General features: G+C 56.0%; 1 protein-coding gene across 1 annotated transcript in view; it reads right to left on the reverse strand.

The window, feature by feature from the left end:
* Positions 1 to 26,128, reverse strand: part of VIPR2 (vasoactive intestinal peptide receptor 2) — a 69,867-nt gene extending 43,739 nt beyond the window's left edge. The window contains exons 1-4 of the mRNA XM_070788528.1: positions 25,935 to 26,128; positions 22,630 to 22,729; positions 4,276 to 4,383; positions 1,798 to 1,895 (exon numbers count right to left, since the gene is read on the reverse strand). Coding sequence (XP_070644629.1) covers positions 1,798 to 1,895; positions 4,276 to 4,383; positions 22,630 to 22,729; positions 25,935 to 25,997 — 369 coding nt within the window. The 5' untranslated portion in view covers positions 25,998 to 26,128. The remainder of the gene's footprint in view (positions 1 to 1,797; positions 1,896 to 4,275; positions 4,384 to 22,629; positions 22,730 to 25,934) is intronic.
* Between the last annotated feature and the right edge of the window lie 923 nt (positions 26,129 to 27,051).

Here is a 27,051-nt window from a genome sequence, read left to right on the forward strand (position 1 = left end):
TTCTCTGGGCTCCTGCTTGGGTGGCAGGCAGCCCCCAGGCTCTTTAAATGAGCCCCACACCCAATGCATGGACTGTGTGGATCACAACAGACTGTCGAAAATTCTGAAGGAGGTGGGAATACCAGAGCACCTGACCTGCCTCCTGAGAAATCTGTATGCAGGTCAGGAGGCAACAGTTAGAACTGGACATGTAACAACAGATTGGTTCCAAATAGGAAAAGGAGTACGTCAAGGCTGTATATTGTCACCCTGTTTATTTAACTTATATGCAGAGTACATCATGAGAAACGCTGGGCTGGAGGAAGCATAGGCTGGAATCAAGATTGCCAGGAGAAATATCAATAACCTCAGATATGCAGACGACACCACCCTTATGGCAGAAAGTGAAGAAGAACTAAAGAGCCTCTTGATGAATGTGAAGGAGGAGAGTGAAAAAGGTGGCTTAAAACTCAACATTCAAAAAACTAAGATCATGGCATCTGGTCCAATCACTTCATGGCAAACAGATGGGGAAACAATGAAAACAGTGACAGACTTTATTTTCTTGGGCTCCAAAATCACTGTAGATGGTGACTGCAGCCATGAAATTAAAAGATGCTTGCTCCTTGGAGGAAAAGCTATGACCAACCTGGATAGCATATTAAAAAGCAGAGATATTACCTACAAAGGTCCATCTAGTCAAGGCTATGCTTTTTCCAGTAGTCATGTATGGATGTGAGAGTTGGACTATAAAGAAAGCTGAGGGCCGAAGAGTTGATGCTTTTGAACTGTGGTGTTGGAGAAGACTCTTGAGAGTCCCTTGGACTGCAAGGAGATCCAACCAGTCCATCCTAAAGGAGATCAGTCCTGGGTGTTCACTGGAAGGACTGGTGCTGAAGCTGAAACTCCAACTTTGGCCACCTGATGCGAAGAACTGACTTACTTGAAAAGACCCTGATGCTGGGAAAGATCGAAGGTGGGAGGAAAAGGGGACGACAGAGGATGAGATGGTTGGATGGCATCACTGACTTGATAGACACGAGTCTGAGTGAACTCAGGGAGTTGGTGATGGACAGGGAGGCCTGGTGTGCTCCAGTCCAAGGGGTCGCAGAAAGTTGGACACGACTGAGTGACGGAACTGAATACCCGAAGCTGGCAGGGAGCACACGTCTGAAGTAGGCCCAACCTGGGGCTCCTAAGGCTCATCCCTGTCCACACAAGGTCATGGCCTTAGTAGCAGGGCCCAAGGGGAGAGAGTGGGCTGGTTTTTGGTAGTAAACAAAACAACCCCCGTCACGGGCCACGGCTTGGTGAGCGTGCCGGCACCGGGGAGTTTACAGAAGGCCCGGGGCAGGCTTCAGCAGAGCCGCGGTCGTTCCTGGAGGGGGTCTCTTCTCGCCCCTCCCCTGCCCTGGGCCAAGTCTGGACCCAGCCTGAGAGCATCACCAGCAGGCACTGAGCCGGGGCAGCCCCGGCCAGGCACGCTGGCTCTATGTCTGCAAAGATGCTCCAAGCTTGGTCCCGTCCCTGCGGCTGGCTCAAGGCTAAGAAAACCGCTTCACAGCTTCTGAAGAGCCTGTATTGTGGCGACATCTCCAAGGGAACAAGAAACCCTCACCGCAGAAAGGACACACATTACAGCTGGGCTCAGCAAGCACCGCCACTCTGGGGTCACCTTCCAGACACAGCAGGCTGGCGAGGCCTCCCTACCCCAACCTTACAGAACCGTCATGATTCCTAAGCCCATGCAGCTGAGCTGAAATACGGGCCCAGCTGGATTTGACCGGAAGTGGAAGGAGCAGCGAACAAGGTGCTTACCTTACTCTCATCCTCAGGGTCGCTGTAGCCACACGCGTCCATGAAATCCGGGAACGTCTCTGACCACCCGTCACTGGTGCAGTTCTTGCTTATGTTTCCTGGAAAGTGAACGCCACGGGTCTGATCTGCGTGTTCACGGCGTGCACCTGCGCCTCGGGGCCTCTCGCTCCCTCTGCCGGTGAGGGTCAGGGCCTGGACCAGGGCGCCCGCTGCTCAGGGCCTCCTGACCCCTGGAACCCGGGCAGTGGTCCTGCATTTCAGGGGGCCTCGGTGGCTGGAGGGAGCAGGTTCTCAGACAAAGCACGGGCACATGATGGTCGTCACGTGGGATGCAGTTAACCGTGTGCTCGGATCGCCACAGAGCAGAGTGGAAGTAAACAGGGTGTATCCTGTCAAGTGAGAAGGGTCTGCAGCCAGACCCCGATCACCGTGTTCTGCTCTCCAGACCCCGATCACCCTGTCCTGCGGCTGGAGTCGGGAACAGAGAAGAGCGATGGAGGAGCAGGGTGCGGGGCTCTTTGTAACTCACGCAACCCTGACGTCTCACGAGGAGGCCCTGCGACGATCCCTTGTTGTGGACAAGAAACCTGACGCTTAACGAAGGTGGCCCACCGGCCCAAAGCTCCACAGCCGAGAGCAAGTGGCCCATTTCAGGACGGGGCAGTCAACTCCTCAAGTGCACAGCACGCTTGCGGCCCACCTGCCCTTGGGACAGTACCCTGAGGTCTGGAAGGCCAGGGGGCGGGGCGGTGAGGGGAGGGCGGAACCGCGAGGGGCGGGGCAGGGGGCGGGGCAGAGAGGGGGCGGGGCAGCAAGGGGATGGGCCGTAGTGATGCGGCGGGGCAGAGAGTGAGGGGCGGGGCAGTGGGCGAGGCAGTGGGGGAAGCAGGCGCACAGTTAGAGGGTCTCCGCACCAGGGTCTGTGAGAACCTTGCTCTCCGGGGGCGTCAATCGCTGTGGGACCTCCCCCTGCTGTGGGGTCCTCTTATCTCCAGGCCGCTCCCTACTCTGGCCGTCCTGAGTTGCGGTTCATGGCGGGGGTCTCAGTACAGTGGTGACAGGCCCCCACCATAGTCCCCCCAAAGCTGACTGCACACCCTTCATGGCTCAGAGGGCAAAGAGCCCTCCTTCTGTGCAAGAGACACAGGTTCGGTCCCTGGGTGGGGACGATCCCCCAGAGGAGGGCATGGCAGCCGGCTCCAGCATTCTTGCCTGGAGAATCCCATGGACAGAGCAGCCTGGGGGTCACTACAGTCCTTAGGCTGTAAAGGACTCAGACACGACTGAGCAACTAGCACTTTTCCCACGCTTTTCCTTGCTGCTCAGTGCATGGTTGAGCGTGACTGTCCCGTAGGGGCCATGGTCACAGCGTCTGGTCCTGAGCACTGACAGCTGGGCTCAGACCCTGCTCCGGAGGGTCCTGACTTGGGGGTGAGGCTGGAATGGTGGCGGCCTCCACAAAGAACCAGCCCCCGGGAAGAGCTCTCATCCAGGGTCACGTTCAGGCTCGAGTCAGGGGCAGGTCAGAGCCCTGCAGCCCTCTAAGGACCAGCCCCGTGGCTTCTAGAGAGAAGCGGGCAGAACGCAGGGCTGGGCCCTCTTGCTGCTGGATGCAGAGTGCAGCACCTTCCCCGAAGGGGGAGACCCCCCTTTGTCCATGAGGGCCTTTGTCCATTCATCAGAACAGATCTCAGAGTCCTTGAATCTGGCCCTCCTGCACCTGGAGGTTTGACACCACTCCTTTCAAAGACCTGCCTCAGAGCAAAACCCAGCCCAGCTCCCCACCCAGAGGCAGAGTCTCCTGCGGCTCGTTCCCACCCCCATCCTAGCCCTGCTTGGGGGGACCTTCTGCAGCCCCAGGGCCCACTGGCATGGTTGCTATGACAACGTGCACCAATGTCTGGAGAGACCACCCCCCCCACAATTTCCCACCTACAACTTTTTAAAAAAATAAAAAACAGGTGTATTTCTCACACATCCGGGTTTTCACGGTCTGTGTGCAGAGCAAGCCCCAGGAAGAGGCAGCCCTTGGCCCCATGAGCGCCTCCTGCAGGTGTTCAGGGGCTGAGAACCCAGAGTCAGTCCAGGAAGGGAGACGTTTCCTGTGAGGGAGAGAGTGCGTCCTAGGCCAGCAAGGGACACCCTGGAGGACATGCTCTGAGGGCCATGGGCGCCCAGGTGAGGCAGGTGTTCCTGTTCTCCTCCTGCCTGGTGCCCGCAGCCCCTCGTCTGCACTGGACACCCATGTGCCGGGCTCCTGCTCAGGGTCTCCCGTCCGAGCCCTCCGCGTGTGCTGTGGGTGGACGGCCTGGCAGCAGGCATTCTGTCCTCCCAAGCTCTAAGGTCAGGTCAGCACAGCTGCTCCCTGACCCACCAGGTCGTGGATACCGACGCCCTGCTTCTTGTGCCTCCATGGAGAAGTCGATCCCTCTGACCAAAACCCCCAAAAAGCTAAAAAATGACACAGCGGAACAGTACCTGGTTTGCTGTAAAAATTGCTGAACAGTTTTGGACAGGGCACCGTGACGGTCTCGCCAACATCCGCGGGGCGCCAGCAAGTAATGTTGTCCCAGATGCCGCTGCAGGCTGCAGGGGAGACAGGGGTGAGCGAGGCCCACGGCCCACCGCAGGCAGCTCCCTCCGGCCCGCACTTGGCACCCAGAGATGGGGCCAGATCTGCTCTGAAACTTTGCAATAGACAGCCTATCAGTTAGATGATTATACTGCAAATCATTCTCCTGTGAAACAAAGTCGCACCACGATATTATTGAGAACATGCTTGGCACGGGTTCACTGTGATCAGCTTTGCAGAAGTGAGTGAGTGGGAAGGGACGAACCTGAGGCACCCAGGGTGCACTGTGCACTTTTGAATCTCAGCAGAATCAGTACTTTTTCCTGATGATATGCTTGCCCCTGTGACACAGTGGGCACCACCCGGTATCTGTGTAAGTCTTGGAGATGAGGGTCCCCTGAGGCACACACCCTTGTGCTTTTATGGACTCTGACTTCAAGGACAATTTGTAAATTTAAATATTTGATAAGATTTAGTTGATTGCAGCAGTCAAGATGATATACTGGTGGTGAAATTTTAGGCTACCTTCGTGGAGTTATCTAATAACTTAATTAGCACAGTGTTAAAGCCTAAAACATTTTTCAGATCTCCTATTTTGTGTAATAGCCCCCCCCCCCCATGAGGGTAATTCATGCACGCATTGCATTAATCATCTTACCAGCAAACAGCACTGAGCCTCAAACAGTGCAAGGACCTCTCACGTCAAACAAACAGAAAATGAATCCTTGAACCCAGGGATTTTTTACTACAAGTTCAAGGTGTTTCTACTATGTTTTGTGACCTCTAAAGTTTTGCATTTCAGTTAAACTTCAGTATTGGAGGAGCAGTGTGCTGGCTTCAGTTAAAACAAAGAAACAACACTTCTGCTCTCTGACATGCCATCCAGATCTGTACGATAACTGTGATATAGTTTTGGTTTGACCACAGGAATGTTTTACTTCTATGAAAACAGATAATGAAAAGTTGGCTCCAAACCAAGTTTTGCAAAAAAGTTGAAAATATCTTTCTAAAGGCTTTTATAAATAAAATGAAAATATGTGTGCTTAGTCACTCAGTCTTATCCGATTCTTTGCAACTCGATGGACTGTAGCTCACCAGGCTCCTCTGTTTGTGAAATTCTCCAGGCAAGAATACCACCCCTCATGGGGTGGCTATTACTCAAAATAAGAGATCTGAAAAATGTTTTAGGCTTTAACGTTGCACTAATTAAGTTATTAGATAACTCCATGAAGGTAGCCTAAAATTTCATCACTCATATATCATCTTGACTGCTGCAATCAACTAAATCTTATCAAATATTTAAATCTGCAAATTGTCCTTGAAGTCAGAGTCCATAAAAGCCATTTCCTTCCTTAGGGGATCTTCTTAACCCAGGGATCGACCCCAGATCTTGCATTGTGGGATGATTCTTTACCATCTAAGCTGCCAGGGAAGCCCCAAAATGAAAATACACTCATCCTACAAACTGCATTCCATACCAAAGATTGAGCACAGGAACGCACACTACAGTAGCTCACACATGTAAAGAGAATGCTGCTTTCTGAAAAATTAACTAGAGTAAATCATCAAGGACAAAGATGTCAGTAGAAACACTCTCCCAGTTGGGTGGACAGTGTGGCCTGTGGGCCTGGGGGTGTGTGGGTGAGCAGGGGGCAGTGGTGGGGGGTTTACCTGCGCAGTGAGTCTGAGCACAAGCCACAGATAATGGGGAACATATGCGCTTCTCTCTCCACCTTCCAAACCTCATGAAAATGACAGTCGAGAAATCAGAAAGGGCAGTTCCTAGAAAACTTTATGGCAGTTCCATAAAACTTTGAAGACAGACAGCACGTGTGTTTTAAAGACTCAGGCAGAGCAAAGGGGGCACAGAAGAGCCTGCAGGAGAAGGGAAGTGGGCAGTGCCCTTGAAGGGCCCTGGACCCCAGGACCCAGGGCTCGGGCTGACTAAATTTGGAAGAATCACACTGAGTGTGAATTCTGAACTCTGGGAACTCCAGCCTCCCCCAGCCTGCCAAGTGTCTGGAAGCTCTGCTTAGGCCACCTGCTGGAGCAGCGCCCAGGGGAGGCCCCAGACAGCCAGGCCACCTGAGACAGGCAGAGTCGCTCTGAGAACTGCAGTTGGGGACCACCCGGTGTTCATCCCGAGAGAAGCTTGTCTTGTTCTGCTGCAAAGTCTGATGCTAACTGTTGAGAGATATGGGGCTTCCCAGGTGGTGTTGATGGTAAAGAGCCCACCTGCCAATGCAAGAGACATAAGAGATGCGGGTTTGGCCCCGGAAGACCCCCTGGAGGAGGGAGTGGCGACTCCCTGCAGTATCCTTGCCTGGGGAACCCCATGGAGACCGGAGCCTGGCAAGACTTTGTTTTGCAAAGCCAGATTTCCAGACATTCCCAGCCATCATTCTCACCTCTAACTCTGTGGCTGCTTAGCAACTCACTTTCCTCGTTTTTCCAAAGCACACCAACTGGTTTTCCCAGAAACAAGTGCCTTTTGGTATCTGTCAGCTTACATTCTGTTTAACTAAGCTGGTGGTTGAGTAGCAGATGTGGGTGGTGACGATACATTGTAAGCTCGGCAAAGTGGTCCCAGAGGTTGCAGGGAGGAGGTGGCGGAGAGCCTTGAGCAAAGAGCTTCCCGCCAGGGTCACCAGAAAAGAAAGCATAGGAGCCCAGTGGACACTGGTGCTGGGCTTCCTAAGCTCCTCTTGGGAGGGCAGTTTAGTTCCCTGAAAGCAGCCTTCCAGCCCAAGTGGTTCAGGAAAACTGACCTGATGCAGTGTGCAGCCTCCAGACATCCCCGAAACTTCACGGCATCTCATACAGAACATACTGGAGGCACTGATGAATGGTGTAGGAAGGGCTACGATCGGAACACGTACCTATAAATATGCTGGAGCTCCAAGGGGACAGCGGCAATTCACTCGCCAGACAGGAGTCTTAAGCGGGGGGTACCCACCATCATGGAGAGAACCCTAATCCCCTTGTTCCCAAAAACCCACTTTCTCTCCAAGCTATCTCCGGGCAGGTCACACTACCACAGGTGGGGTACTGGTGTTGTTTTGAGTCCTGGATTTATTTTCTCATTATTTCAGTGACATAAGCATCACTTTCCAGAAAACCACGTGAGTCTCATCACTCAGGTCCTGCGGTTCCTCTCGGCAGAGCTTTCACAGGCACCGCGTTCCCTGCCCACGGGTGCACACAGGGCGGTGGGGGCCAGAACCCCACCTGGCCACCACCGCCCTGACCCCTGAAGGCCATGTCCTCACTGGTGGTTTGTGGTCGGAGCCCTGGACACAGAGCCAGAGGTGCGTCCGAGTCCAGGTGAGCATGTGGACAGAGGACGGCCCTGGGCACTCGCCCGGGGGCTGAGGGCTGAAGTCTCAGGTAGGCTCTGACCACACGGACACGGCTGCCCTCTCTGGGTGAGGCTCCTGGGGCGCTCCCAGCAGAGGCCGGGCTCTGCTCCGTCCTTGTTGTCACTGGGAGAGGAATCCATTACCCAGCCAACACCAAGGCAGAGAGAGAGAGCACAGCAGTGGGACCGCGGGTACCCAGGGACCCTGGCAGACCGGAGGTGCCCATGCAGCAGGGAGGTGCCCAGCGGGCAGGCAGGCACGGGGTGATGGAGGAGCATCCCAGACCCACCGGGAGCTCCAGGGAGTGGCTACACTCCTGCAGCCTGGCAGACCAGCAGGGGGCAGAGGGCCCAGCACCCCAGCACCCCCGGGTCAGCTTGCTCCAGACGGGGTATGGGGCAGGAGCTGCAGGAGCAGGGACGTGGGAAAAGAAAACGCAACACACCCATTCCAGCACAAAGGCGCGAGGTCTGGCAGCAGCTGGCAGCGCCAGCACCACCTTCCATTTGTAAGTTTAAAGTTGAAGTTGCGAGCGGCCGGAATCAGATGCTGCAGGCATGTGCTGGACGTGCCCCCGGGCTCTGAGGCTGGAGCTGAGCTGGTCGCTGGACCCCAGCCCACAGACGGCAGGGCCCACGAGGCCCGGGGCGTCCCCACAATGCGCTGATCTTGCTCAGGAGAAGCCAGAGAAATGGCAGCCTTGCTCTCTGGCCAGGCCTTGTGTGCAATATACACACGCCTTGCGTGGGACATACTGTGGCCAGAATGACAAGGTCTCCAAGGCTCGCCTGGCCGCCCAGGGAGGAGGCTGCAACTCTGGGGCTGCCCTGCGTGTGCCCACGGATAACACCATCAGAGGGCAGGTCTCCCCTCGGTCCAGGCTGGCAGTGGGGCGGCCGAGGGGCAGTGACAGCATGCCAGGTCCTTCCCAACTCCCCACCCCCACCCACCCCCTGCCCTGGGACCCGCTGTTAATGCCCACACCCAGGGTCCTGCTTTGATTCTCCCTCTGGCGCGGCTCAATTTTTAAGTTTCCTGGAGGTTCTCACAAGTACCCAGGGCTCAGACCGACTGTCTTGCAGGGCAGGCGCCAGGAGGGACCTTGAGGTCATTAGTGTGGGTGTTGATGAAGGTGCTGGGGCTGCTGTCCCTGGGAACTTGTCAGAAAGTTCTTGGGTCCCATCCTAGGCCACCAAGCCAGAGACCCAGGGTGGCCCTGCAGTCCCGAGCTGGTGCTGAGCAGTTCAGGGGCTGAGGCGGCCCCATTCCCGCCCAGCACAGGAAGGGGGTGGGTGTGGAACTCCTGCAGCTCAGCAAGCCTGGTTTCCGCTGTAAACGGTGGGGCGGCGGCAGGCTGGGGGGTGAAGGGGGGAGCCCTGGTGTGCCCACGTGGCAGGTGCCAGGGTCTGTGTGGCCCAGGGAGCCCAGAGTGGCCATGGGGCACCTCCTGGGGTGACAGCAATGCTGGAGGGCCATCCCTGCTCCCCAACTTGATGGCCCCCAACACCTCCACAGACCTGGGGGGCTGTGCCTGATGACCACCCCATCACATGAGCCCGCTGGGGAAAGGGCTGCTCAGGAGGAGTTGTGAGAGCAACAGGGGGCAGGATGCCACCCCCAGGGGCCGGCTCTGCCCTCAGGAGCTCATTTTATCCCCAGACCCAGGCAGCAGGGCGGGGGTGGCTCCCCAGTCTCAGCTCATGGATATGGACGTGCAGGCCAACATCTGCTGGATCATCGAAAAAGCAAGAGAGTTCCAGAAAAACATCTACTTCTGCTTTACTGACTATGCCAAAGCCTTTGTGTGGATCACAACAAACTGTGGAAAATCCTTCAAGAAATGGGAATACCAGACCACCTCACCTGCCTCTTGAGAAATCTGTATGCAGGTCAGGAAGCAACAGTTAGAATCGGACATGGAACAACAGACTGGTTCCAAGATGGGAAAGGAGTACGTCAAGGCTGTATATTGTCACCCTGCAGGGCTCCAAAATCACTGCAGATAGTGACTGCAGCCATGAAATTAAAAGACGCTTACTCCTTGGAAGAAAAGTTATGACCAACCTAGACAGCACATTAAAAAGCAGAGACATTACTTTGCCAACAAAAGTCCGTCTAGTCAAAACTTTGGTTTTCCCAGTAGTTATGTATGGATATGGGAGTTGGACTATAAAGAAAGCTGAGCAGCAAAGAATTGATGCTTTTGAACTGTGGTGTTGGAGAAGACTCTTGAGCATCCCTTGGACTGCAAGGAGATCCAACCAGTCCATCCTAAAGGGGATCAGTCCTGAATATTCATTGGAAAGACTGATGCTGAGGCTGAAACTCCAATGCTTTGGCCACCTGATGGGAAGAACTGACTCATTTGAAAAGACCCTGATGTGGGGAAAGACTGAGGGCAGGAGGAGAAGGGGACCACAGAAGATGAGACCATTAGATGGTATCACCAACTCAATGGACATGAGTTTGAGTAAGCTTTGGTAGTTGGTGATGGACAGGGAGGCCTGGCGTGCTGTGGTTCATGGGGTCGCAGAGATTCAGACAGGACTAAGTTACTGGACTGAGTGATGTGGCGGGGCCCCCCGGCCCTGCCTGCAGTGCTTCTATGTGACCTGTCTGGGGTGGGGCAGGGTAGACACCCAGCAGGCGTCCAGCTCGGTGAGGCTGCTTTTGCCCTGGCGGTCAGTGGCAGCACCGGGCTGGTGGTCTCAGCCTGGGCCAGATGGAGGGTCGCTGACCCACCTGGGCCTCCTGGGTGGCGAATGGCCCCCAGGGCCCCCGACCCTGGCACTCCTGTGGGGCCACCCCCATGAAGGCCACAAGCCCACCGCCAGGCCGAGGACGGGAGACCGGCTGGCTGGTCGGTGCCACAAGATGGCTCTGGTGTCGGGGCCCTCTCCTCCCCTGAGTTCTGGTCTGGGTGATTCAGGCTGCACTAATTACTAGACCCCTCCCAGCGGGAACAAAGCACGTTGAGAATGACTGCCACGATTCCTCACTGTGCCTGCCATTCTCCTCGTGAGCCTTTGAAAATCAGTGCCAGGGCTCTGCCTGGAGAACAAGGACTGTGAGGCAGGGCCAGCTGGGGCTCACTAAGGGGACCCGAGGACATCAGAGCTGGGAGGACCTGCTGACCCCTGGAGGCCCTCTGCCTCACACCCGGGGTCCACGCCTAGAGTCTCAGGAGCTTTGAGGCCCACGGGACGCAGGCCACTTCCCGCGACGCCAGTCTCTATCCACTCAGAACGTCTCAGCCATTCATGGAGACGCCCTTACAATCCTACAAAACCTTCCAGGTGTGCAATCTTAAGCTACGGGCACTGCACGTGTGCTGGGTGTGTGTTTGCACGGGCGTCAGTCCAGGTGCGGGGAGATGTGCGCGGCGCTGGGAGGCCATGCCTGCTCCGGTTAGTTCCTGGCTGACGGCACGTCACGGCCCCCATGGCCCCTGCTCCAAGGTGTGGCCTGGTTCCTAGTGAACGCGCCTCCCTGACCCCGGCATACTTCAGGCCAGTGGCCCAGCGTGTGGGGCCACTCTGCTGGTGGTACTCTTCTGGGCTCCCCTTAGGATCCAGCACCTCCACTTCCCACAGCCCAGAGGCTCCTCACCCCAAGTGCTGGCACTGACCCCTCCTGGACCCTGCTCTGGGGGCCGTCCTCCCCGGCAGAGGACGGTTACAGACCCAGAAGACCTCCCTGCCACCTGCAGCGGGGCAGCTGCCACTCACCTCTCATACCCGCGTCCCCTGGGACTGGGGGCCCTCCCTTCCCTCCACAGTGGGGCAGAAATCACAGGGTATTCCAAGGTCTCTCCCCAAAGACACCTGATCCCCAAACAGTCCTGCTCTTTTGCTTCTGTGCTGTGGGTGTTGAGGAAACACCCCTCTGAGTGGCCTCCTCCTGGCCACTCATGGGCACCTGGTTCTGGCTCTCTTCGGGGCCTGAGAACATCCTATACATCGGCCTATACATCCTATACAACAGCCTGTACAACACCCTGTACAACACCCTATGCTGCTGCTGCTGCTAAGTCGCTTCAGTCGTGTCCGACTCTGTGCGACCCCATAGACGGCAGCCCACCAGGCTCCCCCGTCCCTGGGATTCTCCAGGCAAGAACGCTGGAGTGGGGTGCCATTGCCTTCTCCAATACAACACCCTATAAGACACCCTGTACACCCTATACAACACCCTACACATCCTATACAACGTCCTGTACTCTGCACCACGGACACAGAGATGTGACATGCTTTTCTTTCAGAAAAACAGGACGCCCTGTATGCTGTCTTCTTTGCTTTCTCAACAAAACACGTCTCATATTTTCCTGTTCTTTCTGCGGTGCGCCGCGTTTTTAATGGCTGGCTAATAGATCAACATCCACTTACTTGTGACACACAAGGAGTGGTGACCCAAGTGTCTGATCGGAACTCTGGGTGGTAAGGCCTTAGTAGGTGCCCCCCAGGTGACTGGACTTGTTTCCTGTTCTTTTAGAAGGAACTGCAGTTCTTCCCCAAATGATGAGGAAAAGCTCTTCTTTACAGAGAATGCTAATTGATACGTGCAAAGAATGGTTAGAACTTTAAAAGCTGACATTTTGGACCCTGAGACAGACTGATTCGAGTGTGAATCAGGAACAGGGTGGGGGGAAGGCTGGGAAAGAGGAGCAGCTCCAAAGACCACCAGCCAACTGCAGGGAAAAAGAACTTGGTGTTCAAGATCTGGAGGCCACTTATACTCAAGTGGCCGGACAGCATAATGGGATACTGAGGGACATATCGATCACCAGTATGGGGACCCCACAGAGCACACACATGACCTGCATCCGCTCTTCCCAGAGGGTCTGATCTGAGTCTCCTCAAGCCTTCATGTCCAAGCTGCTGTAAGGAGACATGGGCTGGAAGGACACACCGAAACGCACCTGGAATATGGGACACTCTGTGAGGTGACTGATCTGCTGCTTACTGTCTGGGGGTGCAGGCGGAAGCACCCCCAGGGCCAGGGCCCACAGCTCTGTGGACATGTCCACGGAATGTGTCCTGCACAAGTCGGCCCAGCAAGTGCAGAAGTGCTGACAGCTGCTGAACACCCAATGCCTCCTCTGCAGCACCTGACTACATGGATGTTCAGTCACACAGAAAGGGCAGCCTCGCTGCGGGAAAACTGCTCATGAAGACAGTAGGGGAAAGCCACGGTCCCTTGGCCTGCAGAGCGAGGTCCGGCCCTGGAGTAGCTGGGGCAACGTGGGATCCTGGGCCCTGGCTGGAGAAAGGCGGCCAGGATGCCCTGTGGGGGAGGCCGTGCCAGGCCTGGTGCGCCTGCCACTGAGCCCACGAGCAGAGTGCACAGGGACAGAGGTTAGCTACAGCTAAGCCTCCAGGAGAGGCCTCTGGGTACTCTCACGGGAGCAGTCTCAGAGCCGGGAAGTGCAGCTGGCTCTGGTGTAGCTTACTTATTCTTATTCCTTGAAGGTGAGGACTCTGCATTCCCACAGGAAAAGAGAAACTGCCAGACAAACCCTGCTGGGGTGGCAGCACAGATGTGGTCACCGCCGGCTGGGCTGACGGTGAGACCGCCCTGTAAAAACAGGACTGCAGCCGCCCTGTGCAGACGCAGCTTTGCAGCACACGCTGCAGGGGGCTGTGCTGACCCAGTAGGTTTGCCAGGGGTCCTCTGTGCTCTGAAACTCTGATTTAACAGTTTTAAAGAAAGGAGTTATCTTCATTTTAGCCCTCAGAGCCACTGATCTGCTTCTGGCTCCCAGCAACCCCCGTCTATTATCAGTGTAAATAATTGAAAGCTAGATGGATCGTCTCACCAACTGAAGTTGGGAAAAATCCTTTTTAAAGTGGGTTGGCCAAAATGTTCATCTGGGTGCCCCCCTGGCCAGCTTTAACTTGAATGAAATTCTTGGCCAACCCAAATAAAAGGGTTTGTGCTTCCCTGTGAACCTGCTCACCTGTTCTGACCTGAATTACCGAATAGGCCGCTTCCCACTTGCCTGCCGCCCGAGGGCCCCACTCTGGGTGCAGGGTGAGCGCCTGATTTGCTACTTTCTGCAGGTAAATCCAGGCCAGCCTTGAGACCCCCGGGGTCCGGATGACTCTGACCAAAGGGCTTCCCCAGGCCAGTGGGCACCCAGGATTCGAAAGAGGCCACAGAGGCAGCTGGGGTGGCCCAGAGCCTCCCACCTCTCCCAGGGCACGGAGCATAGCGCTGCCAGACGTGGCCATCCACGGGGCCTCTGTCTCTGGTCAAATCTGCTGTGTGCCCACGACCAAACCTCCATGGAGGCTCCAGGCTCAGCCCTGGTTGAGCCTGGCCCCTTCCCAGGGCAGCTGCAGTCACGACCAGCAGAAACATCCCCACATCCTCACTGCCGCCTCACCTTGACTGCCTGCCGAGACCACCTCTCAGAACGCTCCCACCCTAGACTCTCAGGCCACACAGCACAGGAAGGACCCCAGGGTCTGCCTCCTGAATGCAGGGTGTGCAAGGCTGAGATGCGGAAGGTACCCCCAGGGAAGCAGCCTGGAATGCCCCATGTTTCAGCCCCTACGCCCAGCGGTCTTAGCGTGCACCAAGGGAGTGGATGTGATGCTGAGTGGGTTCAGACCCCCAGCCCCGCAGATGGTGACGTGATCCCCGGGGATCCCGTGCACTGGACCTGGAGGCTCTGAGACACTGGCCTGCCAGCCCCTCCCTCAGTTTCGGAGTCACCCTTTGGGCATATTCAGTGCGACCTGTCCAGGTGTCCAACTACAAATGCCCTGTTTCCCGACGTCCTGCAGAGAACCCAGTTACCCTGAACACTAACAGTGGTGACCAAGCTCTCCCAGATGGAGGCCTCCTCCTTCTGTTGTTCTAAGGATGCATATTTACACCCTTTGTTCTCAAAATACTTGCAGTGGCGTAAGGAGTGCTATTTCCACGCATTTCCTCAGCTGGACACGGAGCCAAATGTCTTTTTAGAAATGCTGTCATCAGGGATGACAACAGTACTTGCCAAGGGTGGACACAGAGAGGAGAGGCGCCTTCAGAGGGGACAGCCCCTCAGAGCAAATAACAGCCATGTTGGGAGGTGCACTTCTCAGACATGTCATTGACATTGACACTGAAGTCGCTCAGTCATGTCCGACTCTTTGTGACCCCATGGACTGCAGCCTTCCAGGACCCTCTGTCCATGGAATTTTCCAGGCAAGAATACTGAAGCGGGTTTCCATTTCCTTCTCCAGGAGATCTTCCCGACCCAGGGATTGAACCCGGGTCTCCAGCATTGTAGGCAGACGCTCTACCATCTGAACCACCAGGGAAGTCTCAGACATGTCAGTGCAGGTGAAATCAGCCACATGCTGGGAGCGGGCCGCTCCAGTCAGGACTCGGAAGGCACTCACAGCACAGGCTCAGGGCAAGACGACAGCCCCTGCTCGTGCACGCGGAGATGGAGCATTCATCTTCCACAAACGGACTGGACCTTCTTCATGACTCAGCACAGCTCTGGGACCAATGCAGCCTCGGACCCTTCACACCTGTAGTGATGAGTGTTCATGTCCCCCCAAAAAAATATTCACTGAGGGTCACTGGTCCTGAGGCTGCCCGAGGGGCCTGATGGATGCGCTGGGCCAGGAGGGTCTCTCCAGGACTTCCTGAAGCAGGAACACCACAGATTCACAAGCCAACAAAGGCAGCAGCTTGGGGCTGGCTCTTCCGAGTCCACACTGCAGGCCAAGCCTTCGGGCCCAGAGAGAAACCATCGGGCGGGTGTGGACCATGACCCAGAGCCACGCTGCTTCCTAGGCCACCTGTGCAGGAGCCTGGACTTTATACAGGAGCAAACCCAGGCTCCACAACAGTGCTCCAGCTCTAAACACGTTTCCAGGGCTGCAAGGAATGTTTTACGGGGAACTCATTCTTCAGACACCTCCTGGATATCCCAATAGTCAGTATAATTAGGGTGCTACAATGACCCCAACCTTGGTAATTTGGAGGCAAACCACAAACCAAGGGCTGGGAAATGCCATTTTGGGCGACAGTGCCACCAGATGGTGTCTTGATCCAATCACTTTGGAATTTCGAATATGGAAGTGGCAAAGTTTCATTTCAGTTCAGGTGGATTCCATAGTTGGGAGTCATATTCTGGGACCTGAACTAATGCTAAACAAAGATTCAAAACCCGGAACTAATCAAAGCTGTTAACTGAACAAAGCGATTTTTTTTTTTTAAAGAAATGTACAGAAGCCCACTTTGAAACTATTTTAAAAATATGCTGAATCCAATCAACCCCAAATATCAAAATGTCCCCCACACTGAGCTGAGCAAATGCGGTGCCTGTGGTGGGTGTCCCAGCAGGCACGCCTGCCTGAGGGCTGACTGGAAATCCCCCTGAGGCAGGCGTCTCCCCACAGTACCAGGACCGGACCGTCGGGAGACCCGTGAGGCCCTGCAGCGAGTCAGCTCAGAACTGATGGAGAGCTAAGCTTGTGCAGACGCCACACCTTCACCTGCCGTCCTCTGTACAAATCCTCAAGAACCTTCCCTCCGAGGGCAGTGACCCCTTGGGACGTTGTTGGTGCCGCACAAGCTCCCGGGTGGGCAGAGTCAAGCCTCATGGCACGGGAGGCCGGACTCAGCTGACGGGCTGGGGCTGGAGGATGGTGGATCCTGCCATGTTACTCCCAGGGCGATCTTCCGTGGATTTACGAGCAGCACTTGGGCGCCGTCCCGGGATGGTCCCGGGACATCCATCTCGCAGTGTTATGACAAGACATCTTCACACGGGCCAGCAGCCGCTCATCCGAGCGTGCCCCCGGGGGCTGGACACCCGGCTGCGCAGACCAGCCTCCCGCGGGGCCGTCCTCCTGGCTGTGGGCGTGGCCGGGGCCAGGGGCGTGGCCGGGCGCCTCGTGCGTCCACAGGCCGCTGCCCCGGTGCACAGCCTGTTGACCTGGCAGCCCGGGAGCCCCCTCTCCCTGCCCTCCTCCTTCTGGGTCACACCCTTCGGGCCGGCCCTCGGTCACTCCTCCTGTCTCTGGGGCCCATGGCCCCGCACGATCCCACCTGGTGGGCAGCCTCCAGCCTTCCTCCCGTCCCGTCCTCTCTCTCTACCTGGCCTCCGGGATCCCCGCTGCCCCCCAGGGAGGGGCTGGATCCTCTCACCCTGCCGGTCTGCAGCTTCAGGCCTTGCGGTGCCTCTGCCTTCCCCACTCCACCCGCTCACTCCACTCGCTCCACGGCGGCGTCCCCAGCGAAGTGGCCTCTCTGGCGGTCCGCCCAGCTCTCCAAGCTCGGGAACAAGCCTGACGCCTACCTGCCTGCCACCTGCCTGGCGACCTTTGGTGCTTCACGCAAGGCGGGTCAGGAGCAGAGGGACAGCAGGGGACGCGTGCTGTCCTTGTCACGGGGCGGCAGGCCCCTGGGCAGCCTGGCCTCACCCTCCCCGTCCACTCAGACCAGCCTCAGTCCTTTCCTCTCAGGGAAGGAAGGAACTGTAAGAAGTCACAGATGACTTGAGAAGCGGGAGCAGCCCTTCCCTGGGGTGGGAAAGAGGCGACTTGTCGGTCAGTTCTCGGGCTGTGGGAGCCCCTCACAGCTCACAGCCAGGGTGGTGTCCAAGGGTAGGCATCTGGGCTGCCCTGGGCCCCGGTTCAGTGCCTGCGCTGTGGGGTCTCCGCCTGCAGCTGAACCCCAGTGGCCTCCAATGGCCCCTGTGGACACGCAGAGAACCGGGCATGTAGTGAGGACAGCCAGCCAGGAAGGACTCACCAAATCCACACACTGCCCTCAAACCCCAGCAGAGCGATGTCACTGTGAGTGGCCAGGGAGGGTCCTCCATCCCAAGGGGGTGCCTGAGCAGAGGTGCAGATAATAGATGAACAGAGGCAGCTGTGGGGGTTCAGAGGGAGGCCCCTCAGCTTTGAAGCAGGCTTGGGAGGGAAGAAAACTCTGGTCTAAAACACACCTCGCTCACTACGGTGCCAAGTACAGTTTTATGAAAAGAGCACTGGATTCAGGGTCCAGGGAGCCAGGCTCTGCCACCAGCTTGGGCGAGAGACTGGGGGTCCTCTCTTGTGTCCTCACTTCGGGAAGGTGGCTGAGGGCACCTTCAAGCATCAAGACCAGAAAGCCCTGTGCCTCCTGGGTGGACGTCGCCCTCCCTTGTCCAGAGAGAGGACGCTCAGGGCCTTCCGTCTGCCCGCCAGGTGGGGTCTGCAGGTCTGCTTCTGGGTCAGCAGACGGGATGGCCCTTGGCAGACGCCTTGGTGCTGGGAGGCTGGGGGTGTGCAGACAGGGCCCGCCCCGGAACAGCAGAGGGTGCACCTGGCCACCCCCAGGAGGGTGGCAACACCAAGTGCTGGGCAGGACCTGTGGCCGCAGGGACAGCGGACAGCGCAGCAGAGGGGCCAGCAGCCCACGTGGGAGCCACTGCTGGAGGCCGCGGATGGCCACCCTGCGGGGAGTCGCCCCTGAGCTGGGGACAGGCGTGTGCACCTCAGGAGGGGCACGGACAGCCATGCCCCAGACCCTCACTGAGGACAAGTGCAGGGCAGCGAGCTTGGCAGTCGGTGCATGGCCTCAGGGCTGATCGCCATAATGAGAGGGGGTCTCTCGTGGGGCGGAGGACAGGCGGGCAGACCAGCGTCTCCCGCGAACCTGGGGTTCCCCAGCTCAGGGCCCCTGAGGCAGGACACACTGCCCCAGGCCTTCCTCCGCGGCTCGTGGGGGTGAGGGCAAAGGGCACCCATGGGAGTGAGAGCATGTTGCCCACAGCCTGCTCTGCCTGGAGCAGTCACCTACAACGACCAACCTGCCAGGGCCTCAGGATGAGCCAGGACCTCCCGCTAGCTCGAAGGGGCGCAAACCCAAACCCGCCGTGGCTCTCGATGGGTGAATCAAAATCAGTCCAGTATCCTTAGAAAAGTCGAACAGCGGGAAGCTTGCTAGTCCAGCACCTCCTGGGGACCTGGTTTAAGCTACTGCTTGTTATCAAAGCCTCCATAGCCAGGAACCTTCTTGACACGGCTCAGACTGTGGAGCTGCCCCATCCCCTCTCCCAGAATTAGGGCAAAAATGATGCAAAGTCACGGGGAAGGTCCCAGGTGCCACGGGCACAGGCGGGGACACAGGCAGAGAGGAGCGTTGACTCAGGGCCTCCCACCGTGGTCGGCGGTGCAGGCAGGGACAGAGCTGCTGTGAGCTTACTTCCAGGCATCCGTGGCCTGAGCCTCACGGGCGGGACTAGGTCAGTCTTAGTGCTGAATCAATATTAAGTCACAAAGCTCTAAATATCTCTAAACACCTCCTAAACTTTTCTGTTTTACAAAGTGAATCCGTTAAAGAGCTTTAGAACTGAAGTTGGCTTTTCTCTAGATTTCTGTGTTGGTTTGTTTGTGTTTGTTTTAGATCCAACATGTAATAAAAAGGATTCCTTGTTAGACTTACACAAATTACCTCACCAGAATTGAAAGCTAGTGTTTTTTTTTTTTTTGCCATTTCGGGTGCTGTCTCACGCTGCTTTCTCGCAGCTCCTACAGACCCTGTGTCTCCTGACGTTCACTGTGGATATGGGAATCCGTCTCATCTCACTCGGCGAGAAGGCCTTCGCTCAGCTCCCGGTTTACCTCGTCTGTAGTATCTTTATTCTGGTAACTCATTACTATTTATATCCTTGGTATTCAAGCCACACACATTTCAAAGAGCAACAAGGAAAAGATGGGAATTCAGAACACAAGCTGCTTCTCTCTGCAGAAAGCGGGGGTGCCCGGCAGGCTACCTGGCCGGCCTCCCTCCTTGGGGGCGGAGCGCTGCCCACAGGCTCTTCCTGTGAGTCAGGGTGAAAGGGCTCCGGCAGGTGTTTTTGCTGTTGAGCTAACAGTGAAATAAGAGCCTTTGATACAAGGAAACACTGAAGGACTGACGCTTGTCATTGCAGAAAGACCGAGTGACACCTTCCCCCGGCTCCTCTAACTCTCCCACATCCTCTCTGCTCCGGCCGACGCCAAGTCTGCACAGGCTGTGCCGTCCATGCTCCCGGCAGCATGTCCAGCGGGCCCTGTGAGGTCACTCTGAGGAATGCGGAGCCAGACAGCAGAGCCTAAGACGGCTGAGCCCTGAGGAGTGCTTTAAACATCCTGGCCCATCTCTGCACCACGAGCAGCTCTCCGAGGAGGCCGGCCTGGCCTGCGGTCCCTGCAGAGCAGCCTGGCAGCTCAGGCAGCGTCTGCACGGCAGCTCTGCCTGCTCCCATGGAATGTTTTAAAAAATACTGGTTGCAGACTTTTAAGAATTGGAGTATTTTCACCAACTCCATGGACGTGAGTTTGAGCAAACTCCAGGGGACGGTGAAGGATAGGGAGGCCTGGTGTGCTGCAGTCCATGGGGTCAGTCGGACACGACTGAGCGACTGAACAACAGGGACCTAGAGTTTGCTTTTCTAACGTTTGGTGCCCGCGTTTCTTCACAGCAACAAGTGGGTGGTGAGGGACATTCCCCAGGCCCCGTGGCCAAATGTTACCCTGCCCAGCGGCGTGGCCCCGGCTCACACTCGTGAGCTGTTGGGACCAGGGACAGACTCGAGTCTTTGGAACGAGAAGCACGAAAGGACAAGCCTTCACACTGCTTACGGCCACACTCCATCCGCCTGGGCCGACCAGAGGTGAAGAGTCTCCTTATGAAAGAGAGCCGACTGAGGACCGTGCCTCCTGCCCCACAGTGGACGCGCTCACACCGCTCTCCTGGTCCTGTGTCCGTCAGGGTGATCACGGGCACAGACCTGCAGGCACCCCTCCCGACGCCCAGTGACCCTGGCCAGCTGGGAGGGGTCTCCACGAGGGAAAGTCACGGCCAAAGCCCCTCTCCTGAAAGTAAATGCTCCTTGCCTCCTGTTGGGTCGGCTTCCTCCTGTTAGCAAAATGCTCTTGGTGAGCGTGGGGGATGAAGAGTGTTAAGGAGGAAGCACGAGGCCGGCGCTTCAGGAGCCGTCCCCGAACAGAGGGGACAGCGAGGGGCGGGAGGGGCCGCCCCGGGTGACTGCCAGGCAGGCTGGGGCAGAGGCTTTATCCATGGTGAAAAACTGACTCCAGTTCAGTCTGCCCCTGTGTCAGGGGTCGCGTCCTCCCCGTTCCCGCGTCGGGAGTGCCTGCTGTATCAGGCCTGTGGCGGGGGCCTGCCAGCGGTGAGGGCTGCAGGATCTGGAGGCATCGGCCTGCCCTCTGAATGCTGGCCGATGCCCGCGTGAAGAAGGGGTTCTGTTCACAGCTGTCCCCGGTCAGTGCCAGGGAGTGGACGCCATCTGGGAGCAGCCTCAGAGCCCAGCAACCTGATGGCCCAGTGATGACGGCATGAGCGGGCAAAGGCCCACCCCACGGAGCCCGCCCATGCTCCCCACGAGGGAGGCCTGGACCGAGCGCCGTGCTGGCCGGACCTGCTCCTGCCGTGACTAGATGCTTCTAGGGTTTCGGCTCGCCTCCTATCCGCGTTTAGCTCCCCTAAGTCTCTTAATTTCCACCAAAAGGACAGAGCTCAGTGGCTGTGGCAGCTGTCTTGTCCTGAGGCTGACATGACTGGCAAGACCCAGCCTCATGGATCCTAGTAGCTGGCTAGCGGTCACATGTGGCTTTTACAGGACAACTCCTGAGTTCATGTTTGAGTCACCTGTTTTGCCTTCCTCCAGACAGAGCTTGACCAGACCTTTTGGAAGACATGGCTCTCAGGACGCTGTGTGCACTGCAGAACCACAGATCTCAAAAGCTGCAAGGAGCCCTTGGACCAGAGTCCTTGTTTTTTCAGCTGAGGAAGGGGAGGGTCCAGGGAGACAGGAAGGGGCCCGGGAGAGCTATTTTAGAACTGGTATAGAGCCCCTCTGGCTGCAGACCACCTGTGAATACCTGAAATGTGTGGTCCAAATTGTGATGCACTCTAAGTGTGAAATGCATATTGGGTTTCCAAGACAATATACAAAAAAAGCAAAATCTCTCCTCAATATTTTATATTGATCACAAGTTGAAAAAATAGTGGTTTGGGTATATTTGGATAAACAAAACCATTGTCAAAGTCCTAAGTTTCTTTTCGCTTATTTTAAAATGGCCACTGGAAAACTCAAGCTGCCCATAAGGCTCGCATCCCGCTTCTACTGGGAGGTACTGGTCTAGAGCAGCACCCACACCTGGGGCTTCCCACTCGCGGTCCTCTGCAGGGCACCAGGCTCTTAACACATGGCTGTACTTTGACTTTAATTTTTTCTTGAATAGACTAAAATGATGACACAGAACAGAGAAAAAGAAGAAAGCTGAAGGACGAGAGGTTTTTGCCACTGTTTATGATCTGGGTGTTATCCCAGAACCTTCAGAGTTTACAAACAGGAAACGGTACCCAGGGCGGGAGCTCATCATCCCAGCTTTGCTTCTGGGAGAAATAAAGTCAGTAAGCTCACTGTCCTCATAACTGGTCTGTTCTTCAAGAAAGCAGAAGTTTCAATTTCCTGTTTGATTTCTGATAAATTCCCACCGTTCTTAACTGGATCTAAATCATCTGTGATGTAACTAAAGATTTAAAATGCAAGAAATCAGATAAATAGTCATGGGAAAAGGAGTTGCCTTTGCAAAGTGTAACAACCGTCATAAATTATTTTAATAACTGTTGCTATTGTCTCAAACCATGGAAACTATTACGTAATAGTTTGTGAAGGACCCCCTTCCCCTCTGCCTTTCCCAACACACATACCCCACTGCCCATTACCCACAATGCTATAGGATTTTTGCCAGCAGTTCATTAAAAAACATTGGAAGCAGACTTTTTTTAAAAAAAAGACACAAATGACTGTAAACACCAGTTTTCTGAGTGAGGTGCAAGCTACTTGCAAGTCCGCCTGTCCATCCCAGGGACAGTCTCACCAAGCATCATCTGCCTTACCTTTGTGTTTTTCTGTTTGAGTGCTCAGAAGCTCTGCACATCTCGTTTCTTCCTCCTGAATTTCCAGATGAAATCGGCATTCTGGGTGAACACTGCTCACCTAGTCGTGGTTAAAAGAAAGGGAAAATTCCACTGTAATAGGAAAGGCAAGCAAAAACTACATAAAAGCCCCTAAACCTCACAGTTCTAAACTGCTTCCAAACTAACACTCATTTAAAAGCAATAACCTTCATATTTTGGCGTGGCTATTTTTTAAAAAAGCCTCACTATTTACTTTGTAAAGGAATTAGTAAACAAATAAGAAACTTGATATAATTTTTTTTTTTCTGGGCAGGAAAGCAAACTAACGCAATACATCGTATGTTATCAGCACTAATTTGGCAGCAATAAAGCTCTTTAATCCAATAATCTTTCAATATTCGAGTCCTCCATTTCATAGCCCTTGATTTAATCAAAGTAAATACATGTTTACTCATCAGCCCGTTCTTAATGGCTGCACACAACCCCAGACGCCAGTGTGCTTCATCTAAGGCCAGCCTCCGCCTTCACTGGAAAGCCCTAATAGAATAACTTTATTTTTAGAGGCTGCAGGTCACATTCAAAACTGAACTTTGGAATCTGGTATGAACGAACTTTTCAAAAAGATGAGGGGTGAGCAGGGAGAGGCCTCGGGCAGAGTCACAGCAACGAGGCAGTGGGGGCCTTCTCGTAGGCTTGATTACGTGAATCAAAGATGTGATAAGCACCGTCTGTCAATGTGTGCAAAAGACAAAGCTGAACACCGCTTGAGTCTTGGAAGGTAATATTCTCTGGTCTTTATTTTCACAAAGGTCCAGCATTCTCTTTTTTTTATTACCATCTCCAACCCCTGATAAGTAGTCACACGGTAGGCTGGAGCTGTGAGGCCCACTCTCATGTCTGAACAAAACTTTTGTTTTACTGAAGAGAATCATACTCTTGCATATATTATGGCCGTCTATATTTAATTGGGCTTCCCTGGTGGCTGAGGAGTAAAGAATCTGCCTGCAATGCAGGAGACAGGTTTGGTCTCTGGGTAGGGAAGATCCTCTGGAGGAGGGCATGGCAACCCACTCCAGTATTCTTGCCTGGAGAATCCCCATGGACAGAAGATCCTGGCAGGCTACAGTCCACAGGGCTGCAAAGAATCCTACCACTGAAATAAGTCAATAGAATTCTAACCAGAAATAACATTTCCCAACAGTGTTAAGGGGCTTCCCAGGTGGCTCAGTGGTAAAGAATCTGCCTGCCAAGGCAGGAGATGCAGGAGACTCAGGGTCCATCTCTGGGTTTGGAAGATCCCCTGAAGGAGGAAGCGGCAACCCACTCCCATCTCAGGTCTCCAAGAATGCCTGGGAAATCCCATGGACAGAGGAGCCTGGTGGTCTAGAGTCCACAGGGCCACAAAGAGTGGGGCACAACTGAGCATGTATGCAACAGTGTTAAGAGCAGAAACTTAATGCTGAATGCTTTTGCCACATTTACCCTCATTTTGGGCTTCCCTGGTGGCTCAGAGGGTAAAGCGTCTGCCTGCAATGCAGGAGACCTGGGTTCGATCCCTGGGTCAGGAAGATCCCCTGGAGAAGGAAATGGCAACCCACTCCAGTACTCTTGCCTGGAGAATCCCATGGACAGAGAAGCCTGGTAGACTACAGTCCATGGGATCGCAAAGAGTCGGACACAACTTAGTGACTTCACCCTCACTTAAAAAAATAAGACGTGAAGCATGGTCTTTTTTTTTTTTTTCCCTCCCCATGGCTCATCACGGGGCAACAACCACTGTACGAGCTCCTGGTTTCAACCAGGTTGTATTTTTCGTACATGAACAAGTCAATACCTTAAATGTCAGAATTAGGAAAATTGTATTGACTTAAAAAATGGATTTTTGATAAGGTACTAAAAGACATCACAATACCAGACTTTCTTGGAATATGCACAGTGATGCCTTATTTTGGGATACCCTAGAAGTTAAAGCAGCATTAAGCGTAACAATTTCTGCAGCTATTTCATGCACTGAAATGATCAGGCAGGCTCTTATCCCCACAGCATTCCTCTGAGGGAGGAAGGCATCCTTCGCCTTCACTCTGAGGAGGGGTTGGCCCCTCTGAGGGGTGGGCTAGGTGCAGACGAGAAACACCCTCAGCACAGACGACTTTCCCTAAATAGCTCCATCCCTGGCTTCGCAACCTTAAGAGGGGATATGAGTCAATAGAGACGGTGATCTGGCCGCGGTGTGAAGTGCGTAAGCTCGCACACCCAAACTGGCTCCAGGCTGCGGGAGGGAAGCAGGAAATGGGGCTTACGGTTTAAGTGTCTTCGCATAAGAGGAAGAATTAAATAGTCTATAAATGCATTCATTCAACAAACTTCCACCCAGCATATGACCTCCTCCGGTGCTCTTAAATAATGGTAACAAATCAAAGCAGTCTATTTCCAAAGGAAACTTTGGTTAGCCACATCACGTCTCCCTGACACACACTAAAACAAACAAAAAGCATAACCGGTACTAGCAGGTGGAAAGGAAAGTGTTTTATGATAAGGCAAACTCCAATTTCCCTCTGAAAGGAGAAGCCTGCGCAGGTGACCGCAGCCCAGTCCCCAACTCCAGAGGGGGCGCCAGGGCCCCGGACCCGCTCCGCTACGAAGGGCGTCGAGCAAGGCACTGGGTTCCGGTCCCAGCAAACCCGGGACGCCGGAGCAGACCGTGCGAACGCATCTTCCCAGCCGGGTCTTACACCGGGCCGGGCTGGGGCTTCGGTTCTTCGCGCTCTGCGGGGGGATCCAGAGTCCCCGGCAGGCTTGTGCCCTCCAGCGAGCTCGGAGGGCGGGTGGAACCCCCGGGCCAGCCGCGATCCCCGCGCCTCCGGGACCAGCCCGATCCCCGAACCCCCGGGACCAGCCCCGATCCCCGAGCCCAGATCCCCGAGCCCCGGGACCAGCCCCGATCCCCGCGGCCCCGGGACCAGCCCCGATCCCCGAGCCCCGGGACCAGCCCCGATCCCCGAGCCCCGGGACTAGCCCCGATCCCCGCGGCCCCGGGACCAGACCAGCCCCGATCCCCACGGCCCCGGGACCAGCCCCGATCCGCGCGCCCCCGGGACCAGCCCCGATCCCCGTGCCCCCGGGACCAGCTCGATCCCCGCGCTCCCGGGACCAGCGCCGATCTCCGCGCCTCGGCCCAGCCCCGCGCGGGACCCGGAGGTGCAATAAAGCCGGGCGCCCGGGGCGCTCCCTCCGGGGACGGTCGGCGCGGCGGGTCGTGAGGGCGCGGGTCCGAGCGCACTCACCGGGGCGAGCAGCCAGCCGCAGCAGGTCAGCAGCGCGGGCGGCAGCAGCGCGGGCGCCCTCATCCCGGCTCCGCGGCGCGGACATGGGCCGGGCCGCCCGTGCGCAGCGACGCGGCCCCAGGGTCGGCTCCGCGCTCCGAGGTCTGTGCGCGGGGCCCGGCAGCGGTCTCCGGGTCGGCGGTCCGCCGAGGTTGCGCCCGGCGCCCCGGCTCCGCCCCCGCTCCTTCCCCCAACTCCGTCCCCACCCCGCGCCCCCCGCCCCCGCCTCTCCGTCTCTCCCCTCCCCTCGCACTGGCTTCGCCGCCTGGGTCTCCGCCCCACGTTCCGCAACCGCCCCCCGCCACCCGCACTCCTTTCGGCCGCCCGCCCCCAGGCGCTTGTACCCACTTCCCCGCGCCCCTGCCTCTCCCTGGCGACCCCCAGCCTTCGCTCCCTCCACCGCCTCTAATCCGCGGGTGACGGGTGCGCACAGGTGGAGTCCCTGTGCGGCCCAGCTCCCAGCGGAGATGCCAGAGGAGCGACTCCGGAGCGACCCACCTTATCGGAGACCCGGGCTCCCGGCCTTTGCACCTACTGTGTCCTCCCTGTTAAACAAGACCCTCGAGAAGTTGGCAGAAAGGGCAAGTGGGTTGGTTGGGGCAACTGAAAAATCAGAAGGCATTTGGAGGGCGTCCTGATGCGGGGAGACCCGCGTCAAGCTGGGTAGGTCATTCTTTGCCCCCTCCCGCCGGCCCCCTCCCCTCAGCTGCTGGGGCCGCAGAGTTGGACGCTGGGCAGGAGCGGCCGGGGCCTGAGATCCCGCCTCATCCCACACCTGTCTCAGAACTTCGCAAGGAGCAGCCGAGCCTAAGAGCTGGTTGTTACTCAGCAAATGGAAAAGCGCTAGAAATGAAAAATGAAGCCGGGAATTTTCTTTTTTTCTGTCCTCCGCCGATCATCTATCAATCGTCGTCTGTTGGTCATTATCACCTACTGTCTGTCCTTCTGTCTGTGGGGGGTGGGGGGATCAGTAGTAGAGACAGGATCTGGACTCGGGGTATGCAGCTTGGGATCTGGAAACTTAACCATTCTGGATCCAACTTGACAGACATTTTTTTACTCACTATTTGAAGCTGGA

Source organism: Bos indicus, chromosome 4 (genome assembly GCF_029378745.1).
Source record: "Bos indicus isolate NIAB-ARS_2022 breed Sahiwal x Tharparkar chromosome 4, NIAB-ARS_B.indTharparkar_mat_pri_1.0, whole genome shotgun sequence".
In the NCBI taxonomy this organism is placed as follows: Eukaryota; Metazoa; Chordata; class Mammalia; order Artiodactyla; family Bovidae; genus Bos; species Bos indicus.